The sequence below is a fragment of the Callithrix jacchus genome, chromosome 22 (genome assembly GCF_049354715.1).
Source record: "Callithrix jacchus isolate 240 chromosome 22, calJac240_pri, whole genome shotgun sequence".
NCBI lineage: Eukaryota > Metazoa > Chordata > Mammalia > Primates > Cebidae > Callithrix > Callithrix jacchus.
Genome location: NC_133523.1, coordinates 39,094,655 through 39,122,352, shown reverse-complemented (window position 1 = coordinate 39,122,352; position 27,698 = coordinate 39,094,655). Strand labels below are relative to the sequence as shown.

At 55.1% G+C, this 27,698-nt stretch overlaps 3 protein-coding genes across 4 annotated transcripts in view; all 3 read right to left on the bottom strand.

The window, feature by feature from the left end:
- Window positions 1-4,074: 4,074 nt before the first annotated feature.
- On the bottom strand, window positions 4,075-8,133 carry APOE (apolipoprotein E). Its single transcript, XM_002762227.4, has 4 exons — window positions 8,085-8,133; window positions 7,280-7,345; window positions 5,533-5,731; window positions 4,075-4,934 (listed from the first exon to the last, which is right to left on the bottom strand). The coding sequence occupies exons 2-4, from the start codon at window positions 7,320-7,322 to the stop codon at window positions 4,214-4,216; spliced, it is 963 nt and encodes a 320-aa protein (XP_002762273.1). The 5' UTR covers window positions 7,323-7,345; window positions 8,085-8,133; the 3' UTR covers window positions 4,075-4,213.
- Window positions 8,134-10,139: 2,006 nt separating this feature from the next.
- TOMM40 (translocase of outer mitochondrial membrane 40) lies at window positions 10,140-21,614 on the bottom strand. The gene is made up of 10 exons (XM_002807846.7): window positions 21,528-21,614; window positions 21,152-21,431; window positions 20,392-20,459; window positions 19,926-20,018; window positions 18,659-18,760; window positions 18,474-18,579; window positions 13,015-13,137; window positions 12,738-12,814; window positions 12,532-12,634; window positions 10,140-11,024 (listed from the first exon to the last, which is right to left on the bottom strand). Exons 2-10 carry the CDS (start codon window positions 21,423-21,425, stop codon window positions 10,885-10,887), a joined length of 1,086 nt encoding a protein of 361 aa, XP_002807892.1. The 5' UTR covers window positions 21,426-21,431; window positions 21,528-21,614; the 3' UTR covers window positions 10,140-10,884.
- Window positions 21,615-23,900: 2,286 nt separating this feature from the next.
- NECTIN2 (nectin cell adhesion molecule 2) overlaps window positions 23,901-27,698 on the bottom strand; it is a 40,003-nt gene continuing 36,205 nt past the window's right edge. For both annotated transcript variants that reach the window (XR_013530982.1, XM_002762283.6), the window contains exons 7-9: window positions 26,284-26,347; window positions 26,082-26,168; window positions 23,901-25,006 (exon numbers count right to left, since the gene is read on the bottom strand). Coding sequence is in view for 1 of the 2 variants with exons in the window: in XM_002762283.6 (XP_002762329.2) it covers window positions 24,737-25,006; window positions 26,082-26,168; window positions 26,284-26,347 (421 nt within the window). In the remaining variant the exon portion in view is untranslated. The remainder of the gene's footprint in view (window positions 25,007-26,081; window positions 26,169-26,283; window positions 26,348-27,698) is intronic.

Here is a 27,698-nt window from a genome sequence, read left to right as displayed (position 1 = left end):
ACCACGTGTCAGCCTGGCGGTAGGGGGATGGTTGTGAAAGGGACGCATAGACAAGACCCTGGCAGAATTGCAACATCTCTCTGGCCAGCTCAGAGCTTCCAGTCCCTGTCAGCCCCAGAGGGCCCCCTACTTCCCCAACTGAGCCCAGCAGTCCCCAGACATCCACCCAGATGTCTGCTTCCCTGACCCCACAAGAATAGAATAGCAGTGCTCCTGCTTTTCCACCTCCTGACCCCACAAGAATAGAACTGCAAAGCTCCTGCCTTTCATCCTCCCACCCTCTGCTATAGGGGTTTCTGTTTTATACATGGGGAAACTGACACACAATGAAGAACATCCAGTAGGGCTCAGCGAGGGACAAAGAGGGAGTTGTGGGGGCGCAGTGGCTCCCGTCTGTAATCCCACAACTTTGGGAGGCCGAGGTGGGCGGGTCACTTGAGGTCAGGAGTTTGAAACCAGCCTGGCCAACATGGTGAAACTTTGTCTCACCAGTGAGCTGAGATTGAGCCACTGCACACCACTGAGACTCTGTCTCAAAAATATAAAGAAATAGGCTGGTCGTGGTGGCTCATGCCTGTAATCCCAGCATTTTGGAAGGCCGAAGTGGGCAGATAACAAGGTCAGGAGATGGAGACCATCCTGGCCAACATGGTGAAACCTCGTCTCTAGTAAAAATACAAAAATTAGCTGGGCATGGTGGCACAAGCCTGTAGTCCCAGATACTCGGGAGGCTGAGGCAGGAGAGTCGCTTGAACCTGGGAGGTGGAGGTTGTGGGGAGCTGAGATTGTGCCACTGCACTCCAGCCTGGGTGACAGGGTGAGACTCAGTCCCAAAAAATAAATAAATAAATAAATATAAAGAGGGAGCTCTTTGTCTGTCTCCGTCTAGGATCCGGGATGTCTCTCTGGATGGTTGCCGGGGTCAACTCCTGTCCCGTAGGACTCCCTGCCGGCCTTTGTTCTGGAACCTCCTTCCCATCCCTGTCCCAACTCTAGATCTGACCACAGATGTGGTGAGATAGGGCGCCCAGTCTGCTTAGAAGTCTTCACAGGTCAGCTGGGTGCAGTGGCTCACACCTGTAATCCCACCACTTTGGGAAGCTGAGGCAAGAGGATCTGCTTGATCCCAGGAGTTTGAAATTAGCCTGGGCAACGTAGTAAGACCCCATCTCTACAAAAAGTTTTAAAATCTGGCTGGGTGTGGTGGCTCATGCATGTAATCCCAGCACTTTGGGAGGCTGAGGTGGGTGGATCACTTGAGGTCAGGAGTTGGAGACCAGGCTGACCAACATAATGAAACACGCTCTCTGCTAAAAATACAAAAAATTAGCCGGGCATGGTGGCACATGCCTGTAATCCCAGCTACTTGGGAAGCTGAGGCAGGAGCATCCGTTGAATCCAGGAGGTGGAGGTTACAGTCAGGTCAGATCGCGCCATTAAACACCAGCCTGGGAAATGAGTGAAACTCTGTCTCAAAAAAAAAAAAAAAAGTTAGCCAGGCATAGTGGTGGGTGCCTGTGGTCCCAGCTACTCGGGAGGTTGAGGCAGGAGGGTCACTTGAGTTGGAGGCTGCACTGATCTGTGAGCACCCTACTGCACTCCAGCCTGGGTGACAGAGCAAGGCACTGTCTCAAAAAAAAATTATTTATACATGAGAACTCAAGGGTCGACTCTTCAAGTGGGAGATGGGGCTGATGCTGCTCCCCTCATTGACATCTGGGTGCTGCCCCAGCCCCTGGACATACAGTGAATCAGCAGCAGGCCCAGCGGACCAGGCCCCCTGCCTGTGAGCACACTGACCCTTCCCCTCCTCACGCAGACCTGGTGAGTCATCTCTGGCGGAGGAGAGCTGCCTCCACAGGGGTGATTGGAGCAGCGCCAGGGAAAGCACCGCGTCTGGAGTGTGCACGACGGGCAGAGGAACGTGCAGATGTTGCAGCTGGCCCACGAGATACAAGCTCAAGTTCTGGCCTGTCCCCCGTTGGTGGGAACCCTGCTCCCCATCTCTGGGAACTGAGGGGGTGGGAGGGAAGGATAGTGCCGGCGGCTCCTAGGCTTTCATCCAAGATTCCCCTCTCTGAGCGCCAACTCTTTTTTTTTTTTTTTTTGAGACAAAGTTTTGCTCTCGTCCCCCAGGCTGGAGCGCAGTGGCGCGATCTCGGCTCACTGCAACCTCAGCCTCCTGTGTTCAAGTAATTCTCCTGCCAAAGCCTCCTGAGTAGCTGGGATTACAGGCACTCACCACCATGCCCAGCTAATTTTTGTATTTTTAGTAGAGACAGGGTTTCACTATGTTGACCAGACTGGTCTCCAGCTCCTGACCTCAGGTGATCTGCTCTGCGCGGATCTCATCTCAGCGTGGCACCTGGGGCAGCCTTCCATAGAAGGAGCTGCTCCCTTCTCTTCCCAGCCTGGACTCAGCACCCGGTAGGCTTGTTGGGAAACATGAAAGGTGGACATCACAGCTGGAGGAAGGGATGGAGAATGAGGGATAGGCTGGGCGAGATGGCTCACGCCTGTAATTTCAGCACTTTGGGAGGCTGAGGCAGGCAGATCATTTGAGATCAGGAGGTTGAGGCTTGCCTGGTCAGCTTGTTGAAACCCCATTTCTACCAAAAATACAAAAATTAGCCGAGTGTGGTGGTGCATGCCTGAAATCCCAGCTACTCCGGAGGCTGAAGCAGGAGAATCGCTTGAATCTGGGAAGGGGAGGTTGCAGTGAGCCAAAATTGCACCACTGCACTCCAGGCTGGGCAACAGAGGGAGACTCTGTTAAAAAAAAAAAAAAAGGAAAGAAAATGAGGGTTGGGGCAGGGAAGCCCAGTTCCTAGTGGGTGAAGGGACAGCTAGCTAGAAGGGAACTGGAGAAGCAAGGGGCTCAAACAAAACCGGTGGCGGAGGGACAAACCCAGATGCAGAAGGGAGGGGGGAAAGAAAGCAGGCCTGGGAGAGAGAAACTGTAGGAGGGAGAGATAAAAGATAGAGGTGGAGGAAAACAGGAAGCCAGAAAATGACATCTCCTAAGGAGAGCATGGAGAGACAGTGGGGGGTGGGGGTGGGGGTAGGGGGGAGGAGACGGGAAGGAGGCAGAAATCAGAAAAGACGGGAGGAGAGAAGGAGGGAGAGTAAAGACAGCAGAAAAAAATAAAAATGGCTTCAGAATAAAGGCACCAGTCTCAGCTCATTTGGGGTTGCAACTCTTGAGGAGCCAGTGTTATTAGGATGGGCAGGCCTGGCACAGCAACTCACTTGCACTTGGGAGGCCGATGGGGGAAGTTCGGTTGAGCCCAGGAGTTGGAGACCAGCCTGAGCAACATAGTGAGACCTCTCATCTCTACAAAGAATAAAAGTAAATAAGCGGGTGCAGTGGTGCTAGCCAGTAGTCCCAGCTCCTCAGGAGGCCAAGGTGGGAGGAACGTTTAAGCCCAGGAGTTCCACATGAGCCTGGACAACACAGCCAGACCCCATCTACACCCACACCCACACCCACCACACAAATTAATCCTGGTGGTGTGCGCCTGTAGTCTCAGCTACTGGAGAGGCTGAGGCAGGAGAATCACTTGAGTCCAGGAGGTGGAGGCTGCAGTGAGCTGTGATCAAGGATAACAGAGTGAGACCTTGTTTTGGAAAAAGGAAAAAGGGGAGTAGAAATAAAAGAGGGGCAGAGGCCAGGCACGATGGCTAATGCCCGTAATCCCAGCATGTTGGGAGGCTGAGGTGGGTGGATCACTTGAGGTCGGTTCAAGACTAGCTCGGCCAACATGGTGCAACCTCGTCTCTACTAAAAGTACATAAATTAGCCAGGTGTGTTGGTGCCAGCCTCTTATCCTAACTACTGAGACATGAGATTTGCGTGAACCCAAGGTGAGGCAAGAGAATCGTTTGAACCCAAGAAGGAGAGGTTGCAGTGAGCTGAGATCGAACCACTCACTGCACTTCAGCCTGGGTGACAGAGCCAGACTCCGTCTAAGACACAGAGGGGAAGGATGGGCTGAGAACTGTGTGGCCAGTGTGCAGGCAGAAAGAGAAATTGAGGCTGGAGCTTAAAGAAAATCACACAGGGAGGCCAGCAGCTGCGGTGAAACTTGGTGAGTCTTTATTATAGGGCCCACCAGGAGGACGGCTGGGTCGGGGGCAGGGTCTCCCGCTGCATGCTGAGCGGAGGCAGGAGGCACGGGGTGGAGTGGGGTCCCCTGGCTGCAGGCCTGGGCGTTTAGTGATTGTCGCTGGGCACAGGGGCGGCGCTGGCGCCCACGGCGGCCTGCACTTTCTCCACCAGTCCGGCCCACTGGCGCTGCATGTCTTCCACCAGGGGCTCGAACCAGCTCTTTAGGCGGGCCTGAAAAGCCTCTGCCTGCAGGCGCATCTGCTGGGCCTGCTCCTCCAGCTTGGCGCGCACCTCCTCCACCTGCTCCTTCACCTCGTCCAGGCGGTCGCGGGTCCGGCTGCCCACATCCTCCATCCGCGCACGCAGCCGCTCGCCCCAGGCCTGGGCCCGCTCCTGCAGCGGCTGGCTGGCCAGGGAGGAGCCCACGGTGGCGGCCCGCGCGCGGCCCTGCTCCACCAGGGGCCCCAGGCGCTCGCGGATGGCGCTGACGCCGCGCTCGGCGCCCTCGCGGGCCCCGGCCTGGTACACGGCCAGACGCTTCTGCAGGTCATCGACGTCGCGGAGGAGCCGCTTGCGCAGCTTGCGCAGGTGGGAGGCGAGGCGCGCCCGCAGCTCGTCCGTGCTCTGGCCCAGCATGGCCTGCACCTCGCTGCGGTACTGCGCCAGGCGGCTGCGCACGTCCTCCATGTCCGCGCCCAGCCGGGCCTGTGCCGCCTGCAGCTCCTTGGACAGGCGGGCTCGCGTCTCCTCTGCCACGGGGCTCAGCTGTTCCTCCAACTCCGACTTGTAGGCCTTCAACTCCTTCATGGTCTCGTCCATCAGCGCCCTGCGGCCGAGAGGGGGAGGGTGTGCGCACAGGGGAAGGCGGGGGTGGGGATGGGTGAGAAGGGCTGGGGTGAGGGCAGGTGGAATGGGGATGAGCCAGAAAGACCTGAAAAAGAGGGAGAGATGGGGAACAGGGCAGAGGCCAAGAGAAGGAGACAGAGACAGACAGATGCAGAGAGCAGAGGCAGAGACGAAGAAGGGGCCAGGTGGCTCACGCCTCTAATCCCAGAACTTTGAGGCCGAAGCGGGAGGATCGCTTGAGCCCAGTAGTTCAAGACCAGCCCGGGAAACACAGTGAAACCCCATCTCCCTGTCTCTCTTTCCATACACACATACAAAGGAGCTAGGGAAGGACAGAGCCAGAGCCAGAGCCAGAGCCAGGACGAGTGTGAGCGACTGAGTCAGAAGAGGGGAGGAAGAGACAGAGCTGGGAGAGAATCCTAGAGAGCTAAAGCTGGGGTTAGAAATGGGAAGAGGAAGCTAGAACCCTCAGAGGCCCAGACGCCCAGGCATTTATGACAGGACACACCATGAAACCTGAACCTGGGGAGTTGCAGCTGCCCACCAGGAGGGTCAAGGGCCGGGATAGGGACACTCACGTCAGTTCCTGGGTGACCTGGGAGCTGAGCAGCTCCTCCTGCACCTGCTCAGACAGTGTTTGCACCCAGCGCAGGTAGTCCCAGAAGCGACCCAGCGCTAGCTCCCAGGGCTGGCCGCTCTGCCAGTCGGCCTGCTGGTGCAGCTCCTGCTCCGGCTCCAGCTCCGGCTCCAGCACTTGCTCCACCTTGCCCTGGCATCCTGTGTGGAACAAGTTCAAGCTGGGTCAGGGTCCTTCTGCCCCCAGCCAGGCACCCAGTACCTGGCACACAGGTGCTCCACAAAGGCTTCTTTGAAGCCATGAGGAGGAGGGTGAGGGTGGAGTCTGCTTAATCACTTGAAAAGCAGTATTAATTTATTTATTTTGAGGAAGAGTCTCACTCTGTTGCCCAGGCTGGAGTGCAGTGGACCAATCTCGGCTCACTGCAACCTCCGCCTCCTGGGTTCCAGCGATTCTCCTGCCTCAGCATCCTGAGTAGCTGGGACTATAGGCGCACACCACCATGCCTGGCTAATTTTTTGTACTTTTAGTAAAGACAGGGTTTCACCATGTTGGCCAGGATGGTCTCGATCTCCTGACCTTGTGATCTACCCACCTCGGACTCCTAAAGTGCTGGGATTACAGGTGTGAACCACTGCCCCCAGCAAAAAAACATTATTTGTTTATTTATAGACTCTGTTGGCCAGACTGGAGTGCAGCGTCTGAACATGGTTCACTGAAGCCTTGACTTTCTGGACTCAAGTGATCCTCCTGCCTCAGCCTCTTGAGTAGCTGGGACCACAGGTGTGGGGCACCACACCTGGCTACTTTTTTTTTTTTGAGACGGTGTTTCATTCTTTTGACCAAGCTGGAGTGCAATGGCATGATCTCAGCTCACCGCAACCTCCGCCTTCTGGGTTTAAGCGATTCTCCCGCCTCAGCCTCCCAAGAAGCTGGGACTATAGGTGCGTGCCACCACGCCTGGCTAATTTTTTTTTTATTTTTAGTAGAGACGAGGTTTCACCGTGTTAGCTAGGATGGTCTCAATCTCCTGACCTCGTGATCCACCCTACTCGGCCTCCCAAAGTGCTGGGATTACAGGGGTGAGCCAGCACGGCCAATGGAAAAGCATGTATCAAGTGTCCTTGTGCGCCCCATGCAGGGCTGGTGGGGTGATGGGGAATAAAGATCACAGTTGATTCGTCACAGATATTCACTACCTACCTGACAACACATTAGAAACCTCTAACTCCCAGCCGGGCATAGTGGATCACGCCTGTAATCCAAGCACTTTGGGAGGCGGAAGTGGGCACATCACCTGAAGTCAGGAGTTCAAGACCCGCCTGGCCAACATGGTGAAACCCCATGTCTATTAAAAATACAAAAGTTAGTTGGACATGGTGGTGTGTGCCTGTAATCCCAGCTGCTGGGGAGGCTGAGGCGGGAGGATGGCTTTAACCCGGGAGGCGGAGGTTGCAGCAGTGAGCCAACATCGCGCCACTGCACTCCATCCAGCTTGGATGACAGAGTTAGGCTGCCCCTCCCCCCACCAAAAAGAAAAAACTCTCATCTCAAGGATTGGGGAAACAGGCCTAGAGAGCATCAATCGCTGTTCAGAGCCAGGGAGCGGCACGGAAGCTTCAGACCTGAGCCTTCCCTTCAAGAAGACAGACCAGCTGACGATGGGACTCAGACCTGCCTGAATGGGGTCAGGAGGTTGGTGTGGAGGGGGGAGAAGTGGGCAAGTCGAGCAAGCCCCGCCCCCATACCTGCCAGGAATGCGACCAGCAACGCAGCCCACAGAACCTTCATCTTCCCGCCTGTGATTGGCCAGTCTGGGGAGGGAGAAGTCAATCAACCCCCAGCGAGAACTCCCACCCCCAACCCGGCCCCACCCCAGCCTAGCCTTCAAAGCCTTGCTCCATTATCTGCAAAGGCCTAATCCCAACAGACATTCACCAAGCCTCCCCCATCCAGTGCCTATTCAATTGCCTTCTGGTCTTCTTTCATTTCCCCATCCCCCAGGTCGGCCTCCATAGTTAAAATTCCATCTTCCTCTCCCAGGGTTCAAATTTCACCCCCTGCCCCCTCCTCACCACCCGTTCCATCTCAGTCCCAGCGTCGCATTCCTCATCCTCCCCTCACATTCTAAGCTCCAGTTTCACATCTGAGAGCGTTTTCCACTTATGAGGTAGTTCAGTCCTCATTTAAAGTTCTCCAGTCGGCGGCTAGCTACGCTGTCGCTGCCCCTGGATCCCCAAGTAGGGAGGTCAGAAGACAATGGGGACACCCAGTAGGTGCTCAATAAATGGCAGTGACAACTCGTGGGGTCCTGCTTTGACTTAGCTCCGAGTCCAGCTGCTCTCCCCACCCCACCTAGCAGGTCAGATCACCTCTGTTGCCCAGGTCCACTCCCCTGCCGCTGGCCTCACCCCCAACTCCTCCCCTCCCCCAGCCCAAACCCAAGTAGCTCTCCTGAGACTTCTTTCCCGGAGGCCAGGGCTCCCCGAGGTCCCAGCTACATCTTCCTAGAGGCCCCTGAGCTGAGCTGTGCGCCCTCCCTATGCTTCTCACCAGCTCCTGGGGAACGCGTCCTTCACCTCCACTGGGGCTGAGTAAGACTGGAGGCTCCCAGACTCGTCCAATTATAGGACTCCCCCTGTCCCGCCCCCTCTTCCAGGGATAGGGCGGGCTGGGCCAGCCCCCTGTCACGAGGCGGGCTGTTCTCCCCCTGCCCCTGGCACAGCAGGGCAGAGGGAGGAGGTGGGGCATAGAGGCCTTTTGACCACCCCCAACTGTCCCCAGGAAGGGAGGACACCTCACCCAGTAATCCAGACACCCTCCTCCATTCTGGGGGCCAAGCAGGAGGGGGAACCTGCAGGCTGCACGGAGTCCTCCTTCCCTGACCCTATCCTTTCCTGTGCCAGGAAGAATGCACTCTGGAGAAGGAGCTGGGACCTGGACTTCTGAATCCCAGAGAGAAAGTGGGGCTAGGGGGCCAGACAGAAGTGGGATGGGAGGAGCCGGGAGTGGTGGCTCACACCTGTAATCCCAGTACTTTGGGAGGCTGAGGTAGGTGGCTCACTGGAGGTCAGAGGTTTGAGTCCAGCCTGGCCAACATGGTGGAAACCCAGCTGTACTCAAAGTACAAAAATTAGCCACGCGTGGTGGCAGGCACCTGTAATCCCAGCTACTCGGGAGGCTGAGTCAGGAGAATCGCTTTAATCTGGGAGGCAGAGGTTGCAGTGAGGTGAGATCTCACTACTGCAATCCAGCCTGACTCTTTGGGAAAAAAAAAAGAAAGTCGGGGGGAGGCCAGGTTTAGTGGCTCACACCTGTAATCCCAGCACTTTGGGAGGACAGGGCGGGTGGATCACCTGAGGTCAGCAGTTCTCAACCAGCCTGGCCAATATGGCGAAACCCCGTCTCTACTAAAAAAAATACAAAAGTTAGCCGGGCATGGTGTTGGTCGCCTGTAATCCCAGCTACTTGGGAGGCTGAGGCAGGAGAATCGCTTGAACCTGGGAGGTGGAGGTTGCAGTGAGCCGAGATTGTGCCAAGGTACTCTAACCTGGGCAACCGAGTGAGACTCTGTATCAAAAAAAAAAAAAAAAAAAAAAATTGGGGGATGGGGGCTCAACAGTGGGATGGGAGGGTGGGAACAGGGAACAATGCGATGCATGTGCTGAATCTGGGCTTTGTGAGTGGGATCTGGTTTTAATCATAGCTTCGTTTGGTGGTGAACTTGAGCACAGGGGAGCCCCATCCCCACATGTAAATGAGATTCCAGCACCTCCCCCGCCTGGCAGAGGCATTTTGGTTTCCAGGGGATTAAAGCTGTGCTTCTGGGTCAGGGTTAGGATTCTGGAGCCAAACTGCCAGGGCCTGAATCCTGGCTCTGCCAGTTGCCAGCTGTGTGACTGATACATTTGGTGACAAGCTAGCATGTGTGTCCAGCATGGAGGACAGCCCTGGCACACAGCGGTCCTATGTTAGGGCTAGCGATGGACAGGCCACAGTGCACGCTCAGACGCTGTGGCTTTCCCAACAGCCCTGTTATAAACTCCAGATGTTTCAGAGAAACTGGCGGTACAGCAGTGAGGTCAGCAGCGAGGTCAACGGCAAGGCCACACAGCGAGAACCGGAGGGGCTGGGATCAGAGGATTCTGCACATCTGGTCCTGGAGAGGAGGCCTCAGTGCCGGGTGGGCCTGCTTGCTCTGGCTGGTAGGGGGTCGGCTCTACTCAGCAGCCCTCCCTCCCCAGACCTTGGGGGCAGACAGTTTCAGTTCCCGTTTGGAGGAGGCTGGGGGTTGATGGTGGTCGGCAAAATCCAGACAGCACCACATTCTCAGACACATGTGACCCAGCCCCCATGGCTGCATCAGAAGCCTAGTCTGGCCTCTAGCCCCCGTCCCAGGCCTGAGTTCTGGCGCCCTTTTTCCGACACAGCAGTTCCTACAACCCTAGTTGTTCTGTAGCTGTTCCTAGTAGCTTGAACCCTCTCCTAGCTCCCTGCCCCCATCTCTGCTTTCAGACAGTGTTATCTGCGCTGTGTCAGTTTGCAGGGACAAAGTCCTCCCTAAGTAGCCACTCGAGCCAGGTCAAGCTGGAGTGGTTGAGAACCTACCCTCGGGCAAGGGAAGGCCGGTGGTGTTTCCCTGCATGGTGGATGTTCCAGCCGGGGAGACTGCGACCCCAGACCATGCTGCACCCTTCTTGAGCCGCGCTCAAAGCAGCATTAAGCCTGTGGCTCCGAGGCTTTCCGTGCTCCAGCCCTCTGGCGCCCCACTGCGGGCGGCTGGGGGAAGATCAGGGCAGCCGGACTCCAGACGGCACGCTCAGAACAAGGCTTGCCAGGCTTGAGAATCAACGGAGGCCGCCCATCAGTTTTTTTTTTCCCACGTATATTTTTTGTTGTTTTTTGTTTTTTTCTGTAAAATGTCCCGGTTCTTCCATAACTTATAAACATGACTTATACCGAGATGGGAGAGTGGACGGGGCAGGGCGGACTGACCGGGGATGGGGAAGCTCCTCTCGCTGCCCCCTCGGGGCGGGCCCAGGCCCTTTGGAGGATGGGGACGCCAGGACACTCCTCCCTGAGGTTGTCTGGCCGCCTCTGCCCCTGGTGCTCAGAATCCTGCGAGCCCTGCATTCCTGGAATCCCTCCCGGGACTCCAGGCCCCCTGAGCACGCTGCCTGTGGTACTCAGAATCCCAAAGCGCCATTCGGTTCCAGAATCCCCTCCTCAGCTGCTGGGGTGGCGGGGTCCCTCCTTTCCGCTGTCCCCCCCGACCCGAGGAGGAAGGGAAGGGAGGGGAGGTGGAGGTGGAATCTGAAGGAGGAAGGGCGTGGAAGGCGGGGGCCAGGAGGGCTCAGCCGATGGTGAGGCCAAAGCCACACTGGAACTTGTTCTTGCGGTGATTCAGGAAGGCCCCGAGGGCCAGTGTCAGGGGCAGGGGCGGGAGCTTCTTCTCCAGCGTGGCACCCACGATCCAGTTGCTGTCCACAGAGCCTGCGGGGAGGAGCTGAGGTGAAAGGTGTGCCAGCTTCCCACCCTGTGTCCACGTGGAGTTCCTGACCACCTCCAATACTAGCCCACGGCTTCCAGACTTCCAACCACACTGCTCCCGCCACCCAGAAACCCCATCACACCACCAGCAACTTCATGCTGCAGCAAATGGCTCACTCCTCTACTCTCCGCTCAGTGATCCCTGCCCTCTGGAAAGCCCTCCATACGCCTGGGTTCCCCCAACCTAGTCCCGCCCACTCTGGGGATGATCTGTTCCTCCCACTGAGCCTTGTGAAGACACAACTCGTCACCACTGTGTCCCCAGCACTGCTCAGCATGAGGCTCAAACACCTAATATCTGTGAGCCACAGACAGCCAAGAAGACTTAAGAGTGGACATTGAGGGGCGTGCCTGGTGGCTCGTGCCTGTAGTCCCAGCTACTTGGGAGGCTGAGGCAGGAGAATCGCTTCAACCCAGGAGGCAGAGGTTGTGGTGAGCCAAGATTGCACTATAGCACTCCAGAGGGTCTGGATTTGGCTGTGACCTTGAAACCTCTGGAACCCTGTTTCTATTAATGTAAGATGAACGGGGCAGGCTGGATGCTTCCAAGGTGCCTTCCACCCTGGCTGGGGGTGGTGGCTCACATCTGTAATTCCAGCACTTAGGGAGGCCAAGGCTTGAGTTCAAGACCAGCCTGGGCAACATGGCAAAACCCTGTCTCTATCAAAAAATTAAAAAAAAATTAAGTCGGGTGTGGTGGTGTGCATCTGTGGTCCCAGCTACTCCGGAGGCTGAGGTGGGAAGGCTGCTTGAGCCAGGGAGGTGGAGGCTGTAGTGAGCTGCAATTGCACCACTGCACTCTAGCCTGGGTGACAGAGTGAGACCAGTCTCAGAAAAGTAAGGGGCAAGTGTAGGGAGTGAGGGCTCGCTGGCTGGGTCAGGAGGGGATGTGCAAAGCTCCAGCTCGGCCCAAACACCCATCAGATGATACACCTAATATTTTTTTAAACATCTATTTATTTATTTCATTTTATTTATTTATTTTTTTTTTGAGACGGACTCTCACTCTCACCTAGGCTAGAGAGCAGTGGTGCAATCTCGGCTCACTGCAACCTCCGCCTCCTGGGTTCAAGCGATTCTTGTGACTCAGCCTCACGAGTAGCTGGGATTACAGTTGCACGCCATCACGCCTGGCTAATTTTTGTACTTTTAGTAGAGACAGGGTTTCACCATGTTGACCAGGCTGGTCTTGAACTTGTGACCTCAAGTGATCCACCTGCCTCGGCCTCCCAATCTGCTGGGATTACAGGTGTGAGCCACTGCACCTGGCTGCTCCACCTACTTTTTTTCAAGCATAAAACACAGCAGAGGGTTATCCACCTACTTTTTAACAAGCGTTCCCTGGTAATTTGGAGGCCCACAGGTCCTCAGCACCTGTGGTGGCCTATAAATCCACTCAGAGTTGAGTCACCTCTCACTTGCATCCTGAATAGGGAAACCGAGCCTTTACCTTTGAAGAGGAGGTTGGCCTTGGGCAGGTCCAGCTGGTATCCAAAGGAGACACTGGTGTCCTGCATTCGTGTGCTGGCCTCAAACTCCACACCCACCTGCAGCTGGAGAGGCCGGGGCAACACACGAGAGTTGGCGAGTGGCCCTACCTGGACTTCCAGGCCCAGCAGCTCCCAGCAGCACCAGCCAGTCCCTGGACCCACTCACCTGGTCACTGGCTTTGTGGTAGTACGTTGCATGCATGCCCGCCTGGCCCAACGTCACTGTTGCCAACCAGTTGTTCACTGTTAGAGAGCGGGGTGGGGGCTCATTACCAAGGGGATCTGGGAACCCAGGCCTCCTCCCTCAGACCCAGGAGTCCAGGAGCCCAGCCCTCCACCCTCAGTCCCCAGAGTTCAGGGCCCTAGCCCTCCACCCTCAGACCCAGGAGTCCTGGCCCCCAGCCCTCCACCCTCAGACCCAGGAGTCCGGGCCCCAGGCTCACATGTGTATTTCCCAGCTAGAGACATGACGGTGCCCTCCTCCCCAGGCCGCCGGTGGTAGACCAGCTCTCCACCCAGGGCCAAGCAAGGTGTGATGCTCTGGAGGTAGTGGGCTACGAGGATTCCTGTGGGCAAAATGATGGTCAGTTTTCCCCCACCCTGGGTGCCAGGCCAGGAAGCCTTCTAGGGTCATCCCTGCTGGAGGCCTGCGCTTGCTCTTAGGCCTCCCACACAAGCTCCTTTCTCCTAACCCATCGCCCAGCAGTTCATGCCGCTGAGTCAGCGTCCCCGGCCCTGCCATGACTGCATTACCCAAAGGATCTCATCTGGTCGACACAAGCCCATATGGGCAGTATTTATCCACCATCACTTACAGAGCTCCCCAGCACTTACAGAAGCTGACAGGGTAAGTCACTCACTCATGCTCATGAAATGTGTCGGGGCGGAATCCAAGCCTTCACACCTCCCAAACCCAGGCTCTGAGCCACTGTGCAGCTGAGAGGCAGGTGAGTCGAGTGCACGGCCTGGGTTCGAATCCCAGCCCTGCCACAGGCTGGCTGGTGATCATGGACACGGGCATCGTCTCTCTGTGACCGTGGCTGCCTCTTGGGGTTGTGAGGCATTGGTGAGCACTCAGCTGTCACTCAGACTTGCCACGCTGGGTGAGAGGTCCAAGCCTACACCCCTCCGCTCCTCCAGTAGGCGGTGCTTGCTGCACAAGAGGTCTGCCCCCGCTGGGCTGCCTTCGCAAGCCTCAGGATACACACAGATTTGCTTTGGTGTCTTTGGAGCCTAACAGGGTACACGCCACAAATACGATATTACAGGGCCAGAAGAAATGGGAAGAGACTAGGAAACAGGGAGGGAGAGAGAAAGGAAACAAGCCTGGTGTGGTGGCACATGCCTGTAATCCCAGCTGTTTAGGAGGCTGAGGAGGGAGGATTGATCGCTTGAGCCTAGGTGTTCAAAGCCAGCCTGGGCAACATGGTGAGACCTCATCTCAAAAGAAAAAGAAAAAAAAAAAAGCCAGACGCAGTGGTGGCTCATGCCAGGAATCCCAAATGCTTTGGGAGGCGGGGGCAAGAGGGTTTATTTGAGGCCAGGAGTTGGAGACCGGCCTAGGTAATATGGTGAGACCCAATCTCCACAAAAAATTTAAAAATTTCATGAAACTACAGATTATCATTAAAAAGAAATAAAAAGGGCCAGGCACAGTGGCTCATGCTTGTGGTAACCCCGGCAAATTGGAAGGCCACAGCGGGAGGTTCATTTGTACTGGGAATTCAAAACCAGCCAGGGCAACATGGCGAATATAAAGATTAGCTGGGTGTGCTGGTGCACACCTGCGATCCCAGGTGCTAAGGGGCCGGGGTGGAAGGCTGGAGGATGGCTTGAGCCCAGGAGGTGGAGGCTGCAATGAGCCATGAGAGCGCCACTGCATTCTAGCCTGAGTGAGAGAGCGAGAATCTGTCTCAATAAACAAGCAACCAACAAATAAATAAATTCAAAAATTTAGCCAGACATGGTGGCACATTCTTGTGGTCCCAGCTACTTGGGAGGCCAAGGTGGGAGGACTGCTTGAGCCCAGAAGGTCAAGGTTACAGTGAGCTGTGATCACGATACTGTGCTCCAACCTGGGCAACAGGGATCCTGTCTCAAAAATAAGAAATTTAAAAATACGTAAAAGAAAAAAAGCAACGGCATATCTGCAGAGTCAGGAAACACGCTCGGAAGTGAAGAGGGAAGAGGGACTGAAGGAGTAAGTCCACAGTTGAGAAATCCACCACAACCGCGCAGACAGGGTCCCAGGCTGCAGCCTGCTTAAGAGGAAGACCCGTGGAGAAGGGAAGTGGGGGTGGGGGGGCCACAAGAATGAGGACACGGAGAAGCTGAGACAGCATAGAGCAAGTCAGGTGCAAAGATGTTTCCCAGACAGACAACCAGAGGGGCAGACTTGGGGCCCCAAAGGGGGTGTGGGCTGGCCTGCTAGCCTGGAGCCGGCCGGAGCCCTCTCTCTGGAGCTGCAGAAGTAGGGGCCTTCCATGCCTGCAGGCACAGCTGGGTGGAGCTCTAGAGTGGCTGAGTGTTGGTGGCATCCCCCAACATGAGCCATGACTTCATGGCCAGTGCCCTGGTGGCATCTTTTAGAGAGGCTGAGCTCAGAAGTGGGCTGGAGCCGGTCCCCATGGGCTTGGGCAAGCCACCTTGTGAATCTCCTTCCTCGACGAGATGACACCCCGACCCAGATCACTGGTTATTAAATCACCACCACACTGGTGGGGCGCAGTAGCTCACCCCTGTAATCCTAGCACTTTTGGGAGGCTGAGGCAGGAAGGCTGCTTAAGCGCAGGAGTCTTAGACCAGCTGGGGTAACATGGCGAGACCCACATCACTAAAAAAAAAGTACAAAAAACTAGCTGGGTGTGGTGATGCACACCTATAGTCCCAGCTGCTCAGGAGGCTGAGCTGGGGAGGTTGAGGGTGCAGTGAGCCATGATTGTGCTACTGTGCTCCAGCCTGGGAGACAGAGTGACACCCTGTCTTAAAAAGAAAAATCACGGTGGGCCCAGTGGCTTAAGCCTGTAGTCCCAGTACTCTGAAGCAGGCGGATCACCTGAGGTCAGGAGTGCGAGACCAGCCTGGCCACATGACGAAATCCCGTCTCTACTAAAAATATAAAAACTACCCGGTGTGATGGTGCATGCCTGTAATCCCAGCTACTTGGGAGGCAGAGGCAGGGGAATCACTTGAACTCAGAAGGTGGGTTACAGTTAACTGAGATCGTGCCCCTGCACTCTAGCCTGGGCGACAGAGACTGTCTCGGGGAAAAAGAAACACATCACCACCATTACCATTCTGGTCAGTATCATCCCCCATTCAATTGTGGGGTAACCAAAGCCCACAGAGGGAAAAGCTGCCATCTAGAGTGAGTGACTTGGACTCTGGCCTCTGAGCTCCAGGAACTCTTGGAACTGAGGCCATGAGACCCTCAAGTATGTACGTATTTATTTATTTATTTATTTTGAAACAGCCTCACTCTGTCACCCAGGCTGGAGTGCAGTAGTGCAATCTCGGCTCACTGCAACCTCCGCCTCCTGGGTTCAAGCAATTCTCAGCCTCAGCCTCCTGAGTAGCTGGGACCACCACACCCAGCTAATGTTTTTCTATTTTTAGTAGAGATGGGGTTTCATCATCTTGGCCAGACTGGTCTTGAATTCCTGACCTAGTGATCCACCCACCCCGGCCTCCCAAAGTGCTGGGATTACAGGTGTGAGCCACTGTGCCTGACCTGGGACCCCCAAGAGGGCAGGAATGGGCTGGAAATGTTTCTTTTCTTTTTTCCTTTGTCCCCCAAGACAGTCTTGCTCTGTTGCCCAGGCTGGAGTGCAGTGGCCAGTCTCGGCTCACTGCAACCTCCACCTTCCGGGTTCAAGCAGTTTTCCTGCCTCAGTCTCCCAAAGTGCTGGGATTACAGGCATGAGCCACGATGCCTGGCTGAACAGGTTTCTTCCTCATGGGGCCCTGCAGAGCGGCCTCACTTAGGAGGCCTCTCTGCACCTGCTGCTGTCTCCAAGTTCCCTGTTTTCTGCCATGGCCCTTCCCTTCACTGCTCCCTGCCTGGAATGTTCTTGCTCCTGTGCCCCAGCTGGCGTAGCCCTTTCCCCTCCTCTGGCAGCTCAAAGGTGATCACTCCTCTGAGAAGTCTCCCTAGGTTCCTGCAGGGAGAAGTGGTGACTCTCCCTGGGCACTCCCAGGGGTCTGAAGCCAACCCTGGCTCCCCAACTGTATAAGCCAATCACTCAGGACTCAGTGCCCAAAAGCCTGCTCTCCACGACGAAGCGGATGGCTGTGCAAAGACACAAAGCCAGGAACCACTCTTCAGCTCCAGCCAAAAAGTACGGAGTCATTGCCTCCAACCAATCTCAGTAAATCCAGCAGCTCGACCTTCAAACAACACCCAGAATCCAACCTCCTCTCCCGGCTCCACCCCTTCCCAGTGGTACCTTTTGAAGTCTGCTTCCTATGCCAGCTGCGGGGTCCTGTGAGAAGCTCTGCCCAGACTCACTCAGAGTGAAGGCCAAAGCTCTGCAAAGCCTTATGGTATCAGGTGACCATAATCCCTGAGGTCCCTTTTAAGAGTCCTGACTGTACTGCCCACAGGCTGAAAAACTCTTTCCCTGGCCAGCTGAGGTGGCTCACACCTGTAATCCCAGCACTTTGGGAGACTAAAGTAGGAGGACTGCTTGAGGCCAGGAATTCCCAGACCAGCCTGGCCAATACAGCAAGACCTCATCTTAAATTTTTTTTGAGATGGAGTCTCGCTCTGTCACCCAGGCTGGAGTGTAATGACACAATCTCCGCTCACTGCAACTTCCTCTTCCCAGGTTCAAGCAATTCTCCTGCCTCCGCCTCCTGAGTAGCTGGGATTACTGGAGCCCACCGCCCAGCTAATCTTTTGTATTTTTAGTAGAGATGGGTTTTCACTGTGTTAGCCAGGATGGTCTCAATCTCCTGACCCCGTGATCTGCCCGCCCTGGGTTCCCAAAGTGCTGGGATTATAGGCATGAGCCACTGTGCACGGCCAGTTTTTTAAAATACAAAATAAAATCTCAGTTAAGACTGCACCGTGGCTCTGAACCATCTCACCCACTGTACCATCTCACCACTGTACCATCTCACCCACTGTACCATCTCACCCACTGTACCATCTCACCACTGTACCATCTCACCCACTATACCATCTCACCCACTGTACCATCTCACCACTGTACCATCTCACCCACTGTACCATCTCACCCACTGTACCATCTCACCACTGTACCATCTCACCCACTGTACCATCTCACCCACTGTACCATCTCACCACTGTACCATCTCACCACTGTACCATCTCACCCACTGTACCATCTCACCCACTGTACCATCTCACCACTGTACCATCTCACCCACTGTACCATCTCACCACTGTACCATCTCACCCACTGTACCATCTCACCACTGTACCATCTCACCCACTGTACCATCTCACCCACTGTACCATCTCACCCACTGTACCATCTCACCACTGTACCATCTCACCCACTGTACCATCTCACCACTGTACCATCTCACCCACTGTACCATCTCACCACTGTACCATCTCACCCACTGTACCATCTCACCACTGTACCATCTCACCCACTGTACCATCTCACCACTGTACCATATCACCCACTGTACCATCTCACCACTGTACCATCTCACCACTGTACCATCTCACCCACTGTACCATGTCACCACTGAACCATCTCACCACTGAACCATCTCACCCACTGTACCATCTCACCACTGAACCATCTCACCCACTGTACCACATTGCCTGATGTTTCAAAGTCACTCCTGCTCAACCACTTCTCTGATGGCAGAAAAGGAGGTGCACAAAAGGGGCGGGTTTGCGACCACCAAGCCCTGTGCCTCTTACCTGAACCCATGAGGACGTCTGGGTTCCCCAGGGTGACGGCCGCTGTGAAGTCAGAGCCCCGGTACTCCCCATCTACCTGCCAGTTGACAAACTTCGACTGCTGCGTCTGTTGGGGGGAAGCGGGTGTGAGGGCAGCTCCTGGCCCACGGTGGCCAGAGGAGCAGCAGCTGCCGTACCCCACTCACCTGGATGGCCATCTTGGACCTGAGGCCGGGGCCCAGCTGGTGAATGACCTGAGCGTTGAGGCTGCCGCTGTTGTCCATGTCACCCACCAGTACAGGGAACGCCTGTGAGGCAGAGGGAAAGGCAGGCGTCAGAGGCCCGGCACTGTGTAAGTACATGAGGTGGGCCGGGGCAAGAAGCCTAGGGTCAGAAAGCCTTGGATGGGGGTTGCCTCCTCCATGAAGCCCTCTCTGACCACTTAGTCCTGAGTTAGGCTCCTCTACTTTTGGGTTCCCCCATGTCAGCCCTGCCCATCCCAGCTTGTTACTCTCTGGGAACCCATCTGTCCCCTGACCCACTGGTGAGTCCCATGGCTGTTTCGTCACTGCTGTGTGCCCAGCACAGGGCTGGGCACAGAACATGTTGTGCAGTGTAGGTTTGTGGAATAAACACATTTACTGAAGGAAAACAATAGAAGCAGAGACCTGAGTCCCCCCAACCCTGTCTAGGCCTCCAGTTTTGTCCCTTCCCCTAATAACCAGCCCCCACATGGCAGCCCCAGAGATGCTTCTAAGGAGGTATTTCCGGCCGGGTGCAATGGCTCATGCTTGTAATCCCAGCACTCTAGGAGGCAGAGGCGGGCAGATCTTGAGGTCAGGAGTTCGAGACCATCCTGGCCAACCCATCTCCACTAAAAATACAAAAATTAGCTGGACATGGTGGCAGGCGCCTGTAATCCCAACTACTTGGGAGGCTGAGGCAGGAGAATCAGTTGAACCTGTGAGGTGGAGGTTGCAGTGAGTGGAGATCGTGCCACTGCACTCCAGCCTGGGTGATAGAGCAAGACTCTGTCTCAAAAAAAGGGGGGAAAAAAAACAACACAATTTCTACAGCATGAACGTATGGACCACATCTTTCCCTTGACCAAACTGTGCCATATGACTCTCCACTACCCCCTAGAGAAAGTCCAAAGCCAGGTTTGTCATTCAGAGTTCTGCATGATCTCCAGCCCAGTCCCTTACTACCTGGCTCACATCTGTCTGGTGACAGGGGTATTGTGATCACTCCCCCAGCATTGCTCAGCATGGGGACAAGCAGAGAGCAGGGGTTCAGGGGATGTTTACTGAATGAAGGAATCACTCCTGTTCCAATGAACCGGAGAGATGTAGTCCCCATCCCCAAGATCTCTGCAGCCATGACATTTTCCTGATGAGGCCTTCTTAGCTTGGCTTTTGGCTACATATTTGTTACTAGAAAGATACAATGAATGGATAACAAAAGAAAGCTCACCTCTGTGGGACTTAGCTGCTTTGTCCCCACATATGTGACCCCGAAGTGGTAGTTGGACTCCCCGATTGTGCTGAGGGCTACTGTGTGGTTCACCTGGGAGAAGAGCGAGGACTGTGAGGATCCTGGACAGATGCGCTTGCCCACTGAAGGGGCAGGGAGAAGGTCCCAGGGCTGGGCAGGCCATGAACACTGGGAGGCACGGCCTGACTACATGAGAGACTCAGAGAAAGGAGGTGCTACTGGTAGGCCCACATACCTGCTCCTTCACTCAGCCCAGCTGCTATAGGTAGACAGTACCTTTGGACAGGTCCCTAAACTGAGTAGTTAGTCTGGCACTGCATCTCCGAGTCTTTTTAAGTACCAAGGAGCCCAGGTCTTGTGCGAGGGGTAAGAGGGCTGCGTGTGCGGATGCAGGGGGATGGTGGGGATGACCTCTGGTGGGTACCAGGGCACCAGGAAGGCTCACCTGGAAATGGTTACTCAACCCTTTGTTGACTGTTAGCTTGACACCCTCCATCTGAATGGGAAACAGCTCTGGAGGAGAGAAACACCGTCACACTCACCCCAACCCCACACCAACTCTCATCCCCAGCTCTCTCCAGAGACCCATAGCAGAGCATCTCACAAAGGATCCCACCTGTAAAGAGGCAGTACAGCCTAGTTAGACAGGGCCAGGGCCTGTGCCCACCCAAACCTCACTGCCACCATCTACTAGCTGAGCGACTTTAAGCAAAGATTTTAGTCATATGTAAGATGGGACCCTCACCACACAGAACTGTCCCAAGGATCCAATGAGTTAACATATAATGACAACAGAACGGAGTTCCATAAACCTCTACCACTGTTACTACTCTAATTGATCCAGGCTGGGATCCGGAGGCTTTGGGTTCTGCCCCCACAGAACGTTGCTGACACCTTGTTGACACTGTGACCTTGGGCCTCAGTTCCCTTCCCGATCGCAAGACAAGTCTGGCTTAGCTGGTCCCGGGGCGCCTGAGGTCCCTAAGGCTTTTCTCTACTCCTGTGGCATTCCATCCCGTTTCCACCATTTCATCCCATCATTCTAAGCCCCAAGTCCAACGTTCCAACATCCGATCCCGACGTCACCTCCTAGTGCTGTTAAATGATTCCAACGGTGCGCGCCAAATCCCAAAGTCCCCAGTGTCCTCCCCCTTCCCCCGAGATCCGGGCCATCGCAGCCCCGGGGGGGGGCCCTCGCCCCTCACCCTTGCACTTCCGGTGACACTCCTCGAATGTGCCCGGGTTGGGCAGGCAGACGCAGGCCCCATCCTCAGTGGCCCCTGCGGCGCTGGCGGTTGCAGTCCCAGGGGTCCGTTCCGAACCTCGACCCGCACTGGTGCCGGCGCCCAGCCCGCCTCCCAGCGGCGGCAACGTGAAGCCCGGCGGCGAGGGCGGAGGTGGCGGCAGCCCCACGAGGGCCGGCGCTGGCGGCGGCGGCGGCCCTGCGGGCGGCGAGCTGGCGGCCAACACGTTTCCCATGGTCGTCTGCGAGGGGAGAGGTCAGAGGGCGAAGGTCAGGTCCCGCGCGCCCCAAACTCAGCCCCACCAAACCCCCGCCTGGCTCCGGGCCCCGGTTCTCACTGGCGGCGGCGCCCGCTCCCGGCCTGGGCTCCGCTCCCACCCCGTGCACTACGCGCAACCGAACACGCTGCCTCCGCCGCCACCACCACCGTCGTCCCGCCCCGCCTAGCCCATTGGTTCAGTGTGCTCTGAGGCCAGCCCACCAGTGTCAAGAATCGGTCTTTCCATTGGGCTTATGAATAAAGTCCCGCCCACGTTTCCTCAAATGTCCTTTTGTATTGGTTCCGACTCGCAAGCAGGTCTCGGCGCTCCTCCCGCCCTTCACATTAGCTCGCCGCGCCTACGCCTATTGGCTAGCGTCGCCGCGGGTTCCGGTGCTATCCTGCCATTGGCCTGTGCTGAGCATTTTGCCACGCCCACAGAGGCGTCGCCCCGCCTCTCTCCTGAAGGAGACCCTCTTTTGATTCCGCCCCGCGACGAAGTTGCTGAGATAATTGGTCGGCTTTGACCCTTGCAGCATTTTGATTGGCTCCAGCGTGTACGGGGCCAACCTTGATGGCGTACTAGCTTGGTGCTCTCATTGGCTAACGTGCCAGGGTCGAAGGACAGGTAAAGATGGGTTGCGCGGCCCAGGCGGCTAGGCAGCAAGGTCAGGCCTCGCGTCCCACCAGGCACCGCGGCAGCGGGGCACCCATCCCACCTCTGGTCCCGAGTAGCTGACCTAAAACCGGAAGTGCTGGCCCTTCCCAGAGTGCCTCGGGAGAATTCTAATCTCTTCTGCGAACCGTGCGCTGCTCCTCGTTACCCATAATGCCCTCATCACCTCTTACCGAAAACAGTTGCCTTAGACCCACCCCTTTTATTACCCATCATGCCTCTTGTTCCTCGCGACACTGCGGCTTCTATATTTGGCTCATTCATTCCTCTCTCATTACCCATCATGCCTTCTCCCCATTCATTTGAGCTTCATTGCCCGGACTGCTTTTAGTCCTAGCTTGCCCGTTCTCTTTCGTCCTTCTTCCGGCTCTTCACGTTTGGATCCGTGAGCTCCTGTCCATTACCTCCCTTGCTCCCCGGTCCCTATTTTTTTTTTTTTTTTTTTGAGACGGAGTTTCGCTGTTGTTACCTAGACTGGAGTGCAATGGCACGATCTCGGCTCACCGCAACCTCCGCCTTCTGGGTTCAAGCAATTCTTCTGCCTCAGCCTCCTGAGTAGCTGGGACTACAGGCGTGCACCACCATGCCCAGCTAATTTTTGTATTTTTAGTAGAGACGGGGTTTCACCATGTTGACCTGGATGGTCTCGATCTCGACCTCGTGATCCACCCGCCTCAGCCTCCCAAAGTGCTGGGATTATAGGCGTGAGCCACTGCGCCCGGCCTTTTTTTTTTTTTTTTTTTGAGACGGAATTTTGCTGTTGTTTCCCAGGCTGGAGTGCAATGGCATGATCTAGGCTCACTGCAACCTCCGCCTCCTGGGTTCGAGGGAGTCTCCTGCCTCAGCCTCCCAAGTAGCTGGGACTGCAGGCATACACTACCACGCCCGGCTAATTTTTTGTATTTAGTAGAGATGGGATTTCACCTTGATTGCCAGGCTAGTCTTGAACTCCTGACCTCGGGTGATCCACCCGCCTCAGCCTACGAAAGTGCTGGGATTACAGGTGTGAGCCACCGCGCCTGGCCCCTAGTTTTTCATTATTCATCACTCTGCCTCTGGCTCATCCATTCAGGTTTATTACCTGCCATACTCTGAGATCCTATTACAACGTATAATCATTTTGCCTTTGGTCTATTTTTACTTGCCGTTTATTCATTAAACTTGACCCTCTCATACTTGTGTTACTACTATTTTAGTTTTTATGTTTTTAGAGACAGGGCTGGTCTCTGTTGCCCAGGCTGGAGTGCAGTGGTGCCCTCATAGCTCACTTCAGTCCTTGAACTTGAGGCCTCAATCAATTCTCCCACCTCAGCCTCCAGAGTCACTGAGAGTACAGGTGTGTGCCACCACACCCAGCTAATTTTGTAGAGACAGGGTCTCACTGTATTTCCCAGACTGGTCTCTTAACTCCTGGGCTCAAGCGATTTTCCCACCTCGGGCTCCCAAAGTGCTTGGATTACAGGGGTGAACCACCACGCCCCCGGCTGCCCATTCCTATTTTTATCATTGTTCTATTCCTCAGACTACTGTTGCAATTATTTATGTTCATTAAACACCATGCCCTCGACCCCTCCCCATCTCTTTCCATTACTCAACATTTTGTTTTTGACTGATACATTTTTGCTCATGACTCTCTCAGTTCTTTTGTATCTTTGGTCCTTTTTGTCTTTAACTCTCCTGACCCCTAGTTCAATGAGTCTCTCAAGCCCTTAGATTCCTTCATCCCCCTTCATGTCTCACCCCATCCCCTTCACATCCCATAGAAAACACACCTGGTCAAAGTATAAATTCCTATTTTGTAGGAAATAGAGTGTATAAAACAATATCAATCCCTACCCCCAATCCCGGTGACCCACTTTCCCCCGAAGGGGGATGTTTAGGTCCTATTCCATTGGGCAGGGGTAAAATGATTCAGTAGTCTTCAAGTTAACAGTAAATTCTTCTCCCAAGGCTGGGGCAGTCAAGGCAACAGTCTGCATGGCCCTCATCCCATGTGGCCCTAGGCTGGAGCTGTTGCTCAGTAGGCAGGAATTGGGGTGGAAAGAGGGGCTCAGGGAAGGGTCTGGAACCCCAAGGCTTCTGCTTGCAGGGGCAAACTCTGCCTTGGGCTGGGGAATCCCCTCTCCCCTACCTATGGAGAACAGGGTGAGGAGAGTTAAGTGGGGCCCTGCTGCCTGGAGGGCTCAGGTCTGAGCAGCAGGGAGATCTTGGAATACACCCCAGCACTCCTATTGGGAATTTACTGCCTGAAGATAAATTATGGGTTGAGGGTCTTCTCTTTGATTTGGGGGAGGCAAGGCATTGGTGGGAAGTGAGAGGTACGGTATAAGGTCACTGTCTGAGAGAGGAGTCCTTAGGGTCAGGTGTTGCGCAGAAGCACCTTCTCCACCTCCTGCCTCGTGAGATAAGGTTACCAGGATTCAATTATCATGGTGAGATTCTCTGGGATCATGGGTTAGGGCTCACCGTGGAGCCACCAAGGTAGAAGTCACAAATGAGATAGATGTGTGTTATCTGACAGTGGCCTGGCCAGAGGTCAGGGGGCACTAGATCCTCGGCAAGAAAGCTAAGGAATCAACAGGTGAGACTCGAGAAGCCAGGCCCACGGCAGCTCACACGTACATGGCCCGGGACATGACAAAGGCTTTGTGCTGATAGGAATCAGAGGGGCTGTCGTAGGACAGGGCATCATAGACGGGGTTGATCTTGTCTAGATAGTCTTCTTCCTCCTCCCCCTCCTTGTCCTCTAGATCCAGGGAAATGGCTTCCACAGCAGGTGGCCCTGGAGGCACCAGGATGGGGGACCCCAGGCTTGTGGCTCCAGGGTGCAAGGGTCCTGACCGCTCTTCCAGTGTGGGCAGCTCATGGTATCGAGGCATTTCCTGGAGGTGGAAAAGGGACGGGAACTCAAGATCACTTCCTATGTATGATCCGGATTCCCAATCTGCCCTGGACACCAAAGTCCTGACCACTCTCTCTTCATGCTAACAAGATGCCCCCTCACTCCTTATCCCCTGGGGCCATATTGCACTGGGACATTCATTCGGTCCATCCCTAATCCAAAGCCCAGCTATGCACCTCACCCTGTGGATCCTGGCACTCACCTTTGTCCCTTGATTTCTGTAAATCTTTCCCAGTGAACCATTCACCTCAGTCTTGATCTCAAGTACTTAACCTTGAGCCTTCAACTCAACCTCAGTATCTGAGTCCTGACCTCAGTAGAGCCCTGAGGGGAGTGACTTGGTTTGTCTTGCCTCAGCTTCAGGCACAGTACCCAGCAAATGCAGATAATCAATTTTCTTTTTTTTAAAGACAGGGTTTCACCATGTTGTTGGCCAGGCTGGTCTTGAACTCCTGACCTCAGGTGATCTGCCTGCCTTGGCCTCCCAAAGTGCTGAGATTACAGGCATGAGCCACCACGCCTGGCCCAATTTTCTTTCTTTTTTTTTTTTTTTTTTTTTTTTGAGACGGAGTTTCAATCTTGTTTCCCAGGCTGGAGTGCAATGGCGCAGTGTCAGCTCATTGCAACCTCCGCCTCCTGGGTTCAAGCAATTCTCCTGCCTCAGCCTCCTGAGTAGCTGGGATTACTGGAGCCCGCCACCATGCCTGGCTAATTTTTGTAGAGACAGGCTTTCACCATGTTGGCCAGGCTGGTCTCGAACTCCTGACCCCAAGTAATCCTCCCACCTCAGCCTCCCAAAGTGCTGGGTTAACCGGCGTGAACCACCATGCCCAGACCTCAGGTGACTTTAATTTTGAACCTTGTATCCCGTGCTTTCCTACCCCTGACCTCCCCCCAGGGAATCCTGAACTGATCTCAATGCATTAAGCACCAACCAGGGACACACCCTTGACCTTGAGCTATGGCCTTTAGTCTTTGACCTCCTCTACTAGGCCTGACTCCTGGCCCTTCAACCCAGACCCCCAACCCGCCTTTGTCTTCCCACGAGCTCCTACCTGCTCAGTGCAGGAGACACCAGCGTCAAAGTAGGGGGTCTTGAGTGGGTTGTGCTCCGAGGCCCCCAGAGTGAAGAGCTGGGAGGGCTGCAGCAGGAGAGGGGAGGGGAGGTCAGAAACTGCCCCCACCACCCAGCACTCCTCCCAGCCCAGGGGTGGGTGTGGAGGTGGGGATAGCTTGGGCTGCAGGGAAAGTGCTCACCATCTCCTGCTCCTCCAGCTTCGCTTTTGGGGTCGGTGGCTTGTAGGAGGGAGGTCCCTCCAGGCTGTGGGGCAGGAAGTAGGTCAAGTGGCGGATAAAACCAGAGCATCCCTCATACTCCAGGGTTACAACACATGCTGTTCCCTCTGCCTGAGTCTACCTTTCCTCTGCCCGCTTTTCTTTTCTGGAGTAAGAGGTTTTATTCATTCCACTAATTCTTGCAGTTTCCCCGGGGTGGATCAGGAATTCCTGTTACGTGCTCATACCTAGCTGTACTTCTCCCTCACAGCACTTACTGAGTTTGTACTTGAAATTATTCATAATTATTCATAATTACCACGCCCCACTGTGAGCTCTGGGAGGGAAAGAATGAACGGTGTTGGGCTGGGCCTGGTGGCTGATGCCTGTAATGCCAGCACTTTGGGAGGGCCAAGTGGGCGGATCACCTGAGGCCAGGAGTTCGAGACCACTTTGGCCAACATAGTGAAATGCCATCTTCACAAAAAATACAAAAATTAGCTGGGCATGGTGGTGTCCATCTGTAATCCCAGCTACTCAGGAGGCCAAGGCATGAGAATTGCTTGAACTTGAGAGGCAGAGGTTGTTGTGAGCTGAGATTATTGCACTCCCGCCTGGGCGATAGAGTGAGACTCCCTCTCAAAAAAAAAAAAAAAAGAAAGAAAGAAAAGAAAAGAAAAAGAGAGATTCTGGCCGGGCGCGGTGGCTCAAGCCTGTAATCCCAGCACTTTGGGAGGCCGAGGCGGGTGGATCACGAGGTGAAGAGATTGAGACCATCCTGGTCAACATGGTGAAACCCTGTCTCTCCTAAAAATACAAAAAATTAGCTGGGCATGGTGGCACGTGCCTGTAATCCCAGCTACTCAGGAGGTTGAGGCAGGAGAATTGCCTGAACCCAGGAGGCGGAGGTTGTGGTGAGCCGAGATCGCGCCATTGCACTCCAGCCGGGGTAACAAGAGCGAAACTCCGTCTCAAAAAAAAAGAGAGATTGTCCGGGTACGGTGGCTCATGCCTATAATCCCAGTACTTTGGGAGGCCGAGGCAGCGAATCACCTGAGGTTGGGAGTTAGAGACCAGCCTGGCCAACATGGAGAAACCCCATCTCTACTAAGAATACAAAATTAGCCCGGCATGGTGGTTCATGCCTGTAATCCCAGCTACTCGAGAGGCTGAGGCAGGAGGATCACTTGAACCCAGGAGGTGGAGGCTGCGGTGAGCTAAGATCTCGCCACTACACTATAGCCTGGGTGACAAAGCAAGACTCCGTCTCAAAAAGAAAAGCATGTTTCTGGGCCCTCTACATCATGGGTAATCACCACATTGCCCAGGCTGGTCTCCAACTCCTGGGCTCAAGTGATCCGCCTGCCTCTGCCTCCAAAAGTGCTGGGATTACAGTG

Coding starts and splice junctions, on each gene's coding strand:
- APOE (XM_002762227.4), bottom strand. CDS start 7,322: ATGAAGGTTCTGTGGGCTGCGTTGCTGGTCGCATTCCTGGCAG. Junction 5,732..7,279: donor GCTGGTCGCATTCCTGGCAG/GTATGGGGGCGG, acceptor TGTTCCACACAG/GATGCCAGGGCAAGGTGGAG. Junction 4,935..5,532: donor CAGGTCACCCAGGAACTGAC/GTGAGTGTCCCT, acceptor TCTCGGCCGCAG/GGCGCTGATGGACGAGACCA.
- TOMM40 (XM_002807846.7), bottom strand. CDS start 21,425: ATGGGAAACGTGTTGGCCGCCAGCTCGCCGCCCGCAGGGCCGCCGCCG. Junction 12,815..13,014: donor TCTAGCTGGGAAATACACAT/GTGAGCCTGGGG, acceptor GCTCTCTAACAG/TGAACAACTGGTTGGCAACA. Junction 11,025..12,531: donor GGCCAACCTCCTCTTCAAAG/GTAAAGGCTCGG, acceptor TCCTCCCCGCAG/GCTCTGTGGACAGCAACTGG.